General features: G+C 37.9%; 1 protein-coding gene across 4 annotated transcripts in view; it reads left to right on the top strand.

Annotated features, from left to right (window-relative positions):
• EDRF1 (erythroid differentiation regulatory factor 1) overlaps nt 1-13,998 on the top strand; it is a 48,925-nt gene that overhangs the window by 4,881 nt on the left and 30,046 nt on the right. For 2 of the 4 annotated variants that reach the window (XM_070571490.1, XM_070571417.1), the window contains exons 5-15: nt 314-438; nt 687-843; nt 3,986-4,087; nt 4,357-4,478; nt 5,189-5,300; nt 7,921-8,068; nt 8,146-8,254; nt 8,558-8,669; nt 10,664-10,924; nt 13,106-13,177; nt 13,478-13,628. In XM_070571490.1, the coding sequence (XP_070427591.1) occupies nt 314-438; nt 687-843; nt 3,986-4,087; nt 4,357-4,478; nt 5,189-5,300; nt 7,921-8,068; nt 8,146-8,254; nt 8,558-8,669; nt 10,664-10,924; nt 13,106-13,177; nt 13,478-13,628 (1,471 nt within the window). The remainder of the gene's footprint in view (nt 1-313; nt 439-686; nt 844-3,985; nt 4,088-4,356; nt 4,479-5,188; nt 5,301-7,920; nt 8,069-8,145; nt 8,255-8,557; nt 8,670-10,663; nt 10,925-13,105; nt 13,178-13,477; nt 13,629-13,998) is intronic. The other 2 variants (XM_070571631.1, XM_070571552.1) reach the window with 1 other exon arrangement.

The raw sequence follows: 13,998 nt of genomic DNA, 5'->3' as shown, positions 1-13,998 counted from the left end.
TTGCTTCCTAGCAGCTTACAGTTTTGGGGTTATAAACATATAGATAATTTCAATACAGTGTTCATAGTGGGACTTATTCCAGGCGCTAAAGAACATGTTATGGAAAAGGGTCACCTCTCCTAGCCTGGGTTAGAGAGAGAAGAAAGACAGATATTTCCCAAAAGAGGTGATAGGAATTGAGTCTAGAAAGGTAAGTGTGTGTTTATGAAATAGTATTCAGAAAATAAAAGAGTATTTCCTGTAAAAGAGTAATAGATAACAAATTGTTTTGACCACAGGTTTGTTGTATTTATCAATTTCTTACGTTATTCAGACTGGTGATTGGACGTGGCTGAAAGAGTTTTATCAAAGACTTATTGATCAGAAGTGGCAGAGGAAGAAAAAGAGCAAAGAGCACTGGTATCAGAAGGCTATTCTTTCCAAGTTTTTATATTACAGGTACTTGGCTACTTGTTTATTTTTATCTTAAGAGGAAAAGTGAAATTCTGATCTAAAATTTAATTTGAAGCCAATAAAAGTAATAATTTGTTTTGCCACTGTGGTATTGCTGACATTTCAGTGTCTTGTATTCGTTTTTTTAATAAAGTTTATCCTTGATTATAGAATCTTGATTTTAAAAACTAGTAGACCGTTACATAAGTTGAGTTTAGTAATAATGTGACATTTTTCCTTTCTGCTGTGGCCAGCATCAATGGCGATGGAGCCGCTCAGCCTGTGCCAGCTGCAGCAGAACGGCAGGAATCGCCCAGCTCCGATCAGACGAATGACTCACATGGGCCTTCCTGGCCTGCCCCCTTTGAAATGCCCTCTTCTGTTTCCGAAGACCCCAGTGCTTCCAGTCAGGTTAGTGCTTACGCGCTAATTCAGTAAACTCATTTAAGACAAAACTTATTATCTTGTTAATAAAATTAGATGAACAGGAGTGAAAAATATCGATTTATGTCTAACAATTAAAAAAATATTTTTGTAGTTTTTCCAAGTAAAATTTACAAAAGATATTGTGGTCAGGTTTTTTAAATTAAATGATTAAAAATATTTTAAAATTTTTTACCAGCATTCAAAATAGCTTACCAGTATGTTTATCAATACCAGTTATCTCCTCAAAGTTGTGAGAGTATTATTATATATAATATAGTGATACGGTATATTTTCTACTTTGGATACATCGTAAATGTCTATCAAATACTGTGACTTACAGGCTTGCTTGTAATTTAAATACTGACCTTCCTAGCTTAACTTTTAGTCAAATTGTTAGGCCTAAAATCACCCTTAATATTTTCTGGTTGAAGTTCCTGCGACTTAACCTACATTAATCTTATAAAGCTTTTAGGAAGGAGGAAAGAGTATAATGTGTTGTCTGTTTTGTCTCTTATATTCTTGGTTTCTTTTTATTGCTTGTTTTGTCCTTATTGTGTCTAACAAGGAATAAAATAATGCCATAGATGTAAATTGTGCACGTCTGTTTTCAAGAAAATATATTGACAGACTTGAAGAGGATAAAAATAAGATCTTTAACTTGGTGAATTGTTTTTCCTTTTGCTCTGTGTTCTCACATGTGGAACATTATTTGTCCAGATTGTTGCTAGCTTCACAAATTATAGGGTTATGGGAGGCAAATTCATTTAACTTGATTTTAGTTTTAGTAGGTTTTAAGATAGAGAACCTCATTAAACTATGTAATGAATTTAAATTTTTTCCAAAGTTGGGAAACCTCTAAGGGAAAGGAAGGAACTGGTTACTCTGCACGTTTACCTACTGGTCACCACCAGGAGGAGGGGATGTTGTGTGAGTGAGAAGGGACACTGGGTGCTGGCTGCTGCAGGGTCCCCTGTCGTGACTTGGGTGATGGTTGCGTGGGTAATTTGCTTTGTAATTAGTCATTATGCTGTATTATTTGTTTTATGCAGCTTCCTATATGTGATTATATTTCACTAAAGGAGTTTTTAAAAATTCGTTTAGTATTCCTTGACCTCAGAACCCACACATTAAAATAAGACCACATGACAGATATGCTAGTCTCCTGCCACCCGTCTCCTCTCCCAGCCTTACCGTTCTCTGCTTACCTTGCTTAGGGGTTACCATGAAAAATCTTGGAGGCTTTGAGAATCCGTAGACTTGCATGCGGAAGAAGTGAACTACCATCTATTTAATGCCTCTTATGCCATGTGTTTTATGGCGTGTGTGTTTGTGCATGTATAAATTTTTTCATCCTTGAAGCTGCATATGTATTAAGTGTTGATGGCGTCATTTTACAAATAAGTAAACTAAAGCTCATAAACAGTCAATGTTTGTCTGTGATCACACAGCTGGTGAAGTCTGAGCTAGGGTTTAAACCCTGATCTTTCTGACTTCAGAGGCCTATCCTTACAGCAGTACTCCACTGCATCCATGTATTCCACACATATTTAGAAGGGCCTATAAGCAGATGATCTCAGCAGTGGCATATTCCTATGCAGAGCTAGCCTGCCATAAAAATAATCTTTTACAGAATATTTTTATAACATTCTGCCTAAATTTCAACATTTAGAAATTTATTTTTGTTTGCAAGCTATTACCTCATGAGTTCTTGTTTCCAAAAGTAAAACTGCTAGTCTGAGGCCTATGTTAAGCAGTAATAGAATTTGAATAGGCATCTGTGGTATGGCCTTGGAGCCAAACCTTTATTGAGAACATTATAACCTAGAGCCCAAACTCCCACTAAAGCAACTACCTGGCAAATATAATTTTGGGAGTTGGTCCGTAGGTTGATAACTTGTCTGTATAAAAAAAAAAATAAAAAAGTTTGATGTTCTGTCAGAACTCTTTAAAGAGAAGACAAGATAGTGAAACACTGGCGATCCCCCGCCCTGGGCTTGCCGTCACGTATACAGTCATGCATCGCTTAGCAATGGAGATACATTCTGAGAAAGGTGTCGTTAGATCATAGGGTATACTTACAGAAACCTAGATAGGATAGCCCACTACACACCTAGGCTGTATAGTACTAATCTTGTGGGACCAACATCGTGCATGTCATCTGCCATTGACCAAAGCATCGTTATGTGGCACATGACTGTGCTTGCTTTGTGGGCAGATGCTAAGCCTATTAGTATACACATAAGATGAGAAGTAACATAGAAGTTCATGGAATAAGCACTGTGCGTGCACATACGCATGCCCATCTTGGGGGCTGTTGCAACATTGACATTAAAGATTTAAAGTAATGTTTCCCAATGACAGCCATCCTAATGGTTGGAAAATTGAGTGGTGGACTGAGTTTACCCATTGTCGAAGGTTCCCCTTCCCGAATGTTTTCCAAAATATAGTCCACAGTATGTATTCAGAATAAAAAAGTGTTCTGAGTTTAAATAAGTTTGAGAGCATTGAGTTATAGAGGTGAAGTAGATTTTCCCACTGCAGGACCTCTGAGAGACTTTTTTATGGTAATACGCATTGTTAGTCTCCAAAAACAAGTCTACAGTAAGCAACATTTTTCAAAGCTTACTCTGGAAATTTTTCACCAAGTATCCCAGGGACTGGTACTCTGTGAAGCTCACATTAGGAAATGTGAAACTGGAGGCTGTTCTGATGACTGATGTCTCAACAGTATGGCTGAGGTTTCTTAGGAAATTTTTAAGTCAGTAGAGAATAGGGTAGGCTGAAAGAGCAATGGTGTTCAAATCATCCAAAAGAGAGAAAAATTAAAAGGTTTGAAAGCTTAAAATAATTTTTAATCTTTCTTGTTTAAGATCTAAATGTGATTAGTTTATTGTAGTAGTTATGGTAATTAAGATCTAAATGTGATTAGTTTATTATAGTAGCTATGATAATTAAGAGCTGAAGTAAGCCACCCAGTGATGAGAGTCAATGACTTGTGTTAGTCCTGAGTCACAGAAGTAGATTTGAGGTGTCTGCTTTGAATGTTTAGGTGATACTCTTTAAAAAGTAGGCCATTTTTAAGAAATTAGAGCAGCAGAATCACTCCTTATCCTTGCACTTTTCACAGGGAAGTGAGCCTCTTGAGCCCTCATACATAGTGGGGCATGTGGCCTCAGCACCCAAAGAACAAAACCTGACTACTTTATTCAATGACGGGGAGAACAGTCAGGTATGCTTTCCGTGGTGCCCAAGCTGGGACACCTAATCCCCAGTCTACTTCGTCATTTCAAACTAGTCTAAATTGGACTTCCTAGGGAAGAAATCCACCTGATCCTGAAAATCACTTTCTAAACATCTCTGTGATCTTACAGCTTTGTGACTTTAATTTACTTGGTCTCCTTTGTCTTTTCCTTTTTCTACTCTTCCTTTGAATCATGGGGGGAAATTATGGATCTCCTGTTTATAATATAATTGTCTGTCCTTTTATTTTAAATCAAGGGTCTTAAAAATGATTTTGTGCGGAATATTTTGTGGACATTTGAAGACATACATATGTTAGTTGGCTCCAACATGCCTATATTTGGAGGAGGCAGATATCCAGCAGTCAGCTTACGTCTCAGGTAAACCAAAATTGTATTCCTTTAGAGTCAGTGTTCCATCTGCCCTTCACTTATCTATTTGGGCGTCCTTACCTTTTTCTACGTTTTTTCACCTCCCGCCTTGCCTCACCAGTTGAAGTGGCCACAGTAAGGAAGGGGCTGTTATCAGCAGATGCTGAAAGCCCTATAGCTGGGTTTTCATTCTAGTCCTTAATGAATGGAGTTAGAGATCTGTTATACTGGCCTAGTCTTATGTCTGAATCTACAGCTTGTGAGAATGTAACGGTTTATTTAATTAGTTAAGGAAGTGGTTTACCAGCTTCCTATGAACTAATTGTGAACATTTTTCTTAATGCTCCAGGTGTATTTATTCATAGTAGCCAATGTGAATTCTGACTTGGGCATTATCATGCATGGTGGTCAGTCTTTTATCTCAAATTGTATAAGGAGCATGCAGTGGGGTCATAGTCATCTGCTATCATGTTTCCTTCTGTTCTTACTGAAAACTCTTGTGAATCCCAGTTAGAAATCCAAGCAAAGCTTATGGAAAAATGTTAAGTATAACACACCACCTGATCTACATGTGCATATCTCATCAGAAAAGAAAGCATATATGGCATTTGCTACCTAGGGAGAATAAAGTAAAATAGTTAAATAGAGGAAATAAGTCTCATAATTCATTATGGAACATCTTAATTAAACCAAATAACACTAGAAATGTTTATTTTTAGGGATAACAACAAACCAATTAATGTGCTAACTGGAATTGACTATTGGTTGGACAACTTGATATGCAATGTACCAGAGCTTGTGATGTGTTTTCATGTAAATGGAATTGTACAGGTAAGATACAGTGTGACTCTTCTAAGAATCTCTCAAATGCAAATTGGTGCAGAGAGTACCTCACCAAAGTTTTATGGCCCTTAAATACCAAGGTATATTTTTGGCAAGGAAGATAGCTGTGAATAAACTGAAATTTGCGTGTTTCCACATTTGAGTTGGTGATATCAGAATTCTAGATGTTACAAGACTATATAATTTTACAGGTAATTTGTGTAAAGGTCATAAATAGACTAAAACCTACATTTGTAGCCGTAAGATGTCTTAATTTTAGTGCCAGGCACTGCAAGTAATTACCTGAACTTGTCTATACTGTGGAGTTTATTTATTCAGTATACCAATATCTAATCCATATTGCACAGTTTTAGGTAAAGGCCACAGCAATAATTGCATGAAATAGGTAGCTTATATAGCAAATTGTTATTGAGTATGTTCTATTTATGAGGCTCTTTATCCCCATTGCAAATGAGAGGGAAAGACAATAAAGTTGTTTACTACTCAGAAAGATAGAATCTACTGGGAAATCACAGTGTGCAGAGAGAAAACTAGGAGACAGTAGATCAAGTGTTCGAAGTATAGGACACACACAAGTCTGGATGATCAGAGAAGGGTGAGATCACTGCTATTTTGATCTGAAAGAAAGACTTCCTGGAAGAAGTGGTATCTTAACTGGATCTTGAATGATAGATCACATCTCAAAATGTGAGATGGATTTTAAAAGACCAGTGTAAGTAAATGAAGGGATTGATGATAAATCCAGTCAGGGAACATAGGGTTCATATGGTAGAATAGCAAAAAGATTGTAAAGGTTGCAGGCAAATAATGGAAACCCAGGAATGCTGAGCTAAGGGGTTTGGGCTCCGTTCAGTGGGTGATCTGGAATCAGTGAAGGCTTTGCGATTGGGCGGTGAAATTGGCTGTGTTGGAATATTTGGAGATGGCATGTAGGACAGATAGGGAGGACTTGGAGACAAGCAGACTGCTTAGGTATCGCACTGCTTTTGCAAGTTTGCAAGTAGCATTATGTACTCACACTACAGAGGAACTGTTAAGAACCAACGGCGATAACAATAGCTAGAATTTGTTGAGTGCTTGTTTTGTTCCAGACACTTCACTAAGTGCATTACATGCATCACTTTATTTGACTTTCTTAGCTACTCTTATGTTATTGTTCCCTTTTGATGAAGAGGGAAACTTGAGGATCAGGGAGCTCAAGTGAGTCGCCCAGGGCCACATTGCTAGTAAGTGGCAGTGCCAATATATGAACTTGTATCTGGCTGAGGCCATGCTTTTATCCATTGTACTCCAACCCAGTGATTCTTAACCTGTGATGTGTATCAGAATCATCTGTGGCCTCTTAGAAAATGCACTTGCTTGGACCCCCAGTATTTCAGGATAGGTGGGATTTGTGTATTTGTCCAAAAAAAAAAAAGTTTTGTAGATGATTCTGATTTGCACCCTTGATTGAGAACCACTGTTGTACCATCACCGTAAATGGAAACATTTAATGAGAGGCGGTGAGTGGGCAAGGAGGGAAGAGTCGAAGGAAATTTTAGGGCTCAGGGGCTAGAATAATGGTGGTATTGTTGCCTGAGAATGGGACCTTGAATTGGTTTAGGCAGGGAAGGTGATATATTTCACTTCATATTGTGTTTAGTTTGAGGAAAGCATTAAAATGTCCAGTGAGCATTTCGAAGTTGCGGGCATTGGAGAAGGTTGGGCTAGAGAATGAATGGAGGCATCATCTGCCTGGATACTGTTGGAGGTCATCACCAAGGGAAGCTGCTAAAATCAATCACTGAAGCTTTCACCGTATGAATGAAAATGGAGGGGCATTCACAGAGAGGGAAGGAGAACCAGAATATGCAGCATGAAGTCTGGGAGAGGAGTGTTTTAAGGAAGGAAATGATGACTTGGGGCCTTGAGATGAACCAAGAAGGATGAAAACCAACCTTGGGAGACTGTCTTTGGTCTTATTTTCTGGTTGATGTGGAGATTCTAGTCTTAGAGTACTTCAGGAAATGTAGTAAGAGGCTTTTAGGGAGAGTGAACAGAAGACTAGCTAGAAAAATATGGAGGTGTTTTAAAAATGGTGGTGGTAATGTCCATGCTGCCTTTACTCTTATTGCTACCTCCACCCCAACCCCCAGTCCCTGTGCTCCATTTCTTTAAAGGAATAGAGTCCAGAGCTTAAAGGAAGAGTAGTGTCTACTGGAGAGACTTCCCAGGTGGTTCTAGTGTCTAGGGGAGAAGCTTACTCAGTGAAGTCTACCTTCCTTTACCATCGTCCCAGTTGAAGACCACTGGAGTAGAATGAAAGAGTGTGTACAGTGTGATTGTTCCATGTGAGAAGAGAAATAAGGTCATGCCTACATTTGTGGTTCAAAATCTGATGCTGATTCTCTTGGAATCACTCCTGTGGTAAATCAACCGCATTGCTAGTGGGGGTGGGTCAGGTTCTCTTGGAATGTTGGAGCAGTAAAGAGATCAAAAACCATTGGTTTAAACTCTTTTGTGCTGCATAGGTCTGTAATTGCAAGATTTATATATTTCGTTGCTTTCTCATAAGAGAAGTGTTGCTGCCTAGGTTTTCTCTTAAACTGCCTATATCTGTGTTTTATAGAAGTATGAAATGATAAAGACAGAAGAGATTCCCAATTTGGAAAACTCTAATTTTTCTACTAAAGTCATAAAAGATATTGCACAGAATATTTTATCGTTTCTGAAATCTAATTGTACCAAAGAAGGACATACCTATTGGCTATTTAAAGGTGAGCCTATTCTTGAATGAGCACTAATTGATTTGAGTGACTACTGTAAAATGAGGTGTATTTGTTTCTCTTTTCAGCAAGTGGCAGTGATATAGTGAAACTCTATGATCTCACTACTCTCTGTGAAGAAACAGAAGACAAATACCAGAATCCATTCACAATGCCAGTGGCTATTCTCTTATATAAGTGAGTGCTTCAAGAAGTTGAGATGAAAAAGTAGCCTTACTTAATACTTTAAAGTTTATAGCCACACTATCCAAGCCAAGGCTTTTAAATACCTTTTAGGTTTTCATAGTTTAAAAAACAAAGAGTGTGTGTGTGTGTGTACACATACACATGCATACATATAAACTTTGGGGAGGTGGTATGAAATACGATATTTAATTGTTTCTCATAGCCCTTATTCTATTGGAAGGAAAGAAGAGCTTGCTTAAAGTCTCGCGGAGAGTGAGGAATGGGGAGTGAAGTTGATGTAAACATTTTTTTTAGGGTTGCTTGCAACATGATGATGAAGAAGAATCAAAATAAGAAACACTATGGGACTATTAGAACATTGCTTCTTAATTGTGTTAAGTTGTTGGACAAAAGCAGACATCCTCAAGTAAGATTAACATTTATTTACTCTCTCAAAAAAAATTATAGCATTCCGATGGAGAATTGTTGCCTAGACATTAAAGCTACGTAATTCATAGTCTGTAACTGCCCCATCCAGTATGGTAGCCAATAGCCACATGTGTCTGTTGAGCCCTTAAAATGTGTTTAATCTGAATTGAGATGTGCTTTAAGTGTAAAATAGACACAGAACTTTGAAGATTGTATGTGTACACATTACATGTCAAAGTGATGATATTTTGTGTTTATTGAATCAAATATATTAAAATTAATTTTGCCAGATTTTAGTTTTTTTAGTGTAGCCCCTAGAATAATTAAAATTTTGCATGTGGCTCACATTACATTTCTCTTGGAGAGGACTGTTCTATAAATTTAGAACTCATAATTTTAACAGAGGAGTGCTCTTTTTTCCTTTGTTTTGTCACTGCTAGAAGGTGGAAAACTCTGGTATCTTTTAAAAGATCCATTTATATAAATGGACCTTGTTATCACTTTGTTAATGTGAATAAGGTCCACATTCCATACTTCAGTTCATAAAAGCGTCTCTTAAGACAATCTCCTAGTTGTGCGCCCCACGATTTCACACCACCCTTGCCCTCGGTTGTCTGAATTTGACAACTGTATTTTTCGGTGTAAGGCTAGTTGTTGTAGCCTATTTAAATCAGAAAAAGTATGTAGTAGATAGAATTTTTTTTGAAGATCCAAGTTAATTTTAATTGTAGCCACATCCAGTTCGGAGATAAACATTATCCTAAAGACCAAACAGAGAGAAAACTTTTTTTGAAGAAAAATGGCAAAACTGTTTCTGACTTAAACATCTAATTGCTGATTGAAGTGGTGGTGTTTAGTGGAAATTGAACAGTTTATGTGAAAGTTGGAAAATAGTGTTAAAACTATGGAGTGTCTATGATTAAGAATTACTTAAGAACACATAATAGAGTGGAATAAATGGTAATAAACAAATGCTTATTTTAAGAGATACCAGGATGAGCTTTTCCCTTATTAAGCTAATGGAGGTTTTTCCCCTGAACCATAGATTACAGTAAATATTAGTTGCCTAGTTTTGTGTGTGTGTTTGTGAGGAAGATTAGCCCTCAGCTAACATCTGTTCCAGTCTTCCTCCACATTGTATGTGGGATGCCTCCACAGCATGGCTGATGAGTGGAGTAGGTCCACACCGGGATGTGAACCCACGAACCTAGGCTGCCAAAGTGAAGTGTGTGAAACGTTAACCACTCAGCCACAGGGCCAGCCCCCTTTGTTGCCTGTAAAAGAGAAACTCTTACTAATTCATAGCTTCTAAAGAGAAATTCTGGTTTCTCAGTTGATATGGAGCAATGTCTTGCTAATATTTTAGTTATGGCACTCTCCACTTGAAAACTTTTTCTTGTTTCTAGTGAAGTACAGTCACCACCTTTTTTAAAGAGAGGTAGCCAGGGATGGAATAATTTCGGGAAGTAAAAAACCTATCAACCTATGAGGATTTTACAGAGTACCTTCAGAGTCAGAGTATTGGTAACTTTGAATTGGGAACATTTCTGTGTATATTACAGTCTCTGGTAGAAACAGTCTGTTTGCAGACTTCCTAAAATTTTTTAGTACAATAGTAAAATTCATTCCATGTTAGAGTGCTCAATTTTTTAAAAAAATGTTTTTAATTTTGTCTTTTTGGGGGGGAGGATTCACCCTGAGCTAACATCTGTTGCCAATCTTCCTCTCTCTCTTTTTTTTTCCTTCCCCAAAGCGCCAATATATAGTTGTATATTCTAGTTCTAAGTCCCTCTGGTTCTTCTGTGTGAGCCACTGCCACAGCATGGCTACTGACAGACGCATGGTGTGGCTCTGTGGCCGGGAACTGAACCCGGGCTGCTGAAGTGGTAAGAGCACCAAACTTTAACCACTAGGCCATCAGGGCTGGCTCTAGAGTGCTCAATTTTGATGACAGTCACTTATACATATTTCTTTTTTTTTCCTGTTAATAAGATTATTGCTTCAGCCAATTACATGCTTTCAGAACTTTTTCAATTGGATGAACCTAAAAAAGAAGAGAGTTCAGAATCTCCTTTAAATGAGAATTCTGATGAAAGTTATAGTGAAGAGGAAGAGGAGATGCCTGACAGCGATGAAAATGGATCCTATAGCACCGGTTCTGATCCATCAGATGATAACAAAGCAGTAGCTATAATTAAATCTGTTGGAGAATTGTCAGTTCCAGAAAAATACAAATCCATTCATCAAATCAGAGTAAGCATATGCATATTTGTATTAAAGTGTTATCAAAGGAAAAACCAGCAATTGTTAATTGAATACAGTTAGCCTCTTAAAAAATGGCATTACTTCAATAAATGCCTCATGGTCCAGGATCTGATAATCATTAGCTTTATGAATTCTAAAACTTGTTTTTCTAATTGTGCCAGGGTAACTGACCCACATGCAGACCTATGGTGGACAAATACGTAAGCCACCCATCAATATATTAATTTTTTGTGGGAGATTCTCCTTTCCAGTGACCAGTGTGTAGTCGTGTCTCCTCACCAGGATACTTCTTTCCAGTTTCTGGGTTGCTGGGAAACTGAGTGTGTAGGTTGCTTGGTGAACATAGAATCAGAGTGGACAGGGGTGGCTCCTTGATCCCTATGTGGAGACATCTGCTTCATCGTCCCTATGCTACAGGACAGTGCTTTTCAGTGACTGTGGCCATGTCAGCATGACTGGACATGTCGCTAGCCTGGTCAGGGCCAGATAGACCCTAACTACTTCCAACCCCTCAGGCTTCTGTTGGTATGGATTGCATTGTCTGTTCTTCTGCCATCAGTCTTTCACCAGACAGTATTAGTATGTTTCAGTTTTCCAAAATAGAATTACTTTCCAGTCCTCCCTCCCTGTTGTCAGATCCAGGTCAGCCTTAAAAGAGTTTTGGCTGTTCCCTGAACTGAAATACAGTCATATTTACAAATAATCTCTTAATTTAAGCTCTGAGTTTCACTTTCAGACGGAGACTTTATATCCAGATAGGTTTTTAGAGGACACCTCTTTGTCACCCTAAAATCTTGCCTATCTTTCTGACCTCTTCGTTCACTTTCGCCTCTCGTTTACCTAGCCACACTGCCTTTGTTTCTGTCTCAGACTCATCAAGATCATGCCCATCTGAGGTCTTTGCATCTCCTATTGCTTGTGCTCGGAACTTACCTTTCTCTAGATCTTTTCATGGCTGCCTTTTTCTGAGCCTTAATTCTTGGCTGAAGCGTCCCCTCCTCCAGGAGACCTTCCTTGACCACTCTAGCCAAAGCATGCTCTATTTTTATCTTCTTTGTGGGCATAATCTGACCCTGAAGGTCTTGTGTTTGTCTGTCTCCGTTCACTAGAACATAAACTCCCTGAAGGCCTGGACGCTCTTGTGTCTCCCGGGTCTAAAACACAGTGCATGCTCAGTGAATATCTGACTGACTGACTACAGGAAGAAGTTATTAACTGTCATCTGAATTTTAGTGCACTTGGAGTTTGAACACAGTGGAGTAAAATATTTTTCTGATTATAAACAAAGTTATTGATTCCAAAAGTTACAGTATTTAGGCAACTGCATTGTAACACAAGACCCTGGATTTATGGGGCAATTAGATGATAAAGACGTAATGGTATGTTACAGTTTTTTACAGAGATAGCACCTTTTATTAATAGGTGAAGCACTTAAAAAGTGTGATCATAGTGTTCATGTAAACATGTCTTCAGTTCTCGCTTTGCCTTATCAGTGTACTTTTTGAAGTACAGTCAGTCAGCATGGCTCCAGAGCCCCAGCTTCAGCACTCACTCACTGAGTCCTTGGACAGATTACTTAACATCTGTGCTTGTTTCTCTTCTGTAAACTGAGAACAGTACTTCCAGCCTCACAGGATTCACCAAAATGCCCTGAAGAGACCCTTACACATAATCTCTCTTAGTAGATGGAGGTTGTTAACTGGTTTGGCTCCTAATTAAGCATATAAATTATACAATGAGACCATTGGTGATAGTCGTTAACGTAATGCTAAACTGATGATATTGTTAACTGTGTTACTAAGTATCAGTGCTAATTAGGAATTGAGCTGACCTATTAGATTAGATATACCTTTATATAAAACATTACCACTCTCATCCTGGCTTTTTTGTCATCATAGAATTATTTTTAAAATTTTAAGTACTTAAAGCAACATATATGCTGGGAGATCTTTTTGGTTAAGCAAGATTTTTGTTGATTGTGCTTATATCCATTTGATCTGCAATTAAAACAGTACGTTAACCTTAATATCAGATACCTCACTGAACTCAATACACAGGCAAATTTTGAAATTATTGATGTGTAGAGTTTTAGTAATTCCCAGGAGATGAGAACTATGGAACTTGTCATGTTGGTAGCATATTAATAATTTTAAACGTCTGTTTTTGAAGCCCAGTTGTGCATTTCCAGTTTGCCATGACACAGAAGAGCGCTGTAGACTTGTGCTTAGCTATGTTCTGGAGGTAAGTTTTAGTTTAGTCTTCACTATTTCAGTAAAACTTGTACTTGATATGCAAATAGCACTTGTTGATTGGTGTTCAAATTTTATTCTGAATGATATTCCACTGTGATTTTTTTTTCTCTTTAAGTATAAAGTAAAATTAGTTCTTCCCAACTCTTTTAGGTCAAATTTAGTTTGTTAAAGTCTGTTTCCAAAATATAAATTTTCTTAAATGTATTCAGTAGTCCAGATGTGGCCTTATATTTAGTTTCTAGTTGACCTTCAGTTACATGTATCGTAAATGTTTCTCCTTTTTTTAAAGGGTTTAAAATCAGTGGATAGCAGCATTAAAAAAGAAAGCGACCTTCCTGCAGCTGACCCAAACACCCCAATCCCATTAAAATATGAAGATGAATCCACAAGGGGGGGTCCTGAGGGTCTGGAGAAGCAGATGGCCTTGTTTTTGGACAAAAGTAAGTTGAATTGATGTGCAAATAAGGCCTTTTCAGTGGAATAATATACAGGTCCTTTATCAACAATAGACTTATGTCAGTTAAGGCATTCATTGAAAAGAATTCAGAAAAAGGATATCATGTGAATGGAAAGTAGGGGGAAATATCCTTTCATTCGAAATGTAAAACAAAGCAGGATAATTTCTATCCTTTATAAATATTTCTAATGAGAACGTAAGGAACCTGCTTCTTCTCGTTCTCCCCTGAGGAACTAATGCCTGCAGCCCAGTAGGGTTGTCCTAAGAAGTTACTGCTTCAGGAAAAGCAGTTGAGTGTTTAAGAGCACAGACTTAGGCACCAAACTGCGTAGCATCAGATCTTGGCTTTGCTG

The sequence above is a fragment of the Equus przewalskii genome, chromosome 1 (genome assembly GCF_037783145.1).
Source record: "Equus przewalskii isolate Varuska chromosome 1, EquPr2, whole genome shotgun sequence".
NCBI lineage: Eukaryota > Metazoa > Chordata > Mammalia > Perissodactyla > Equidae > Equus > Equus przewalskii.
The sequence above is the reverse complement of the archived record's forward strand: the minus strand, read 5'-3'. Positions and strand labels throughout refer to the sequence as shown.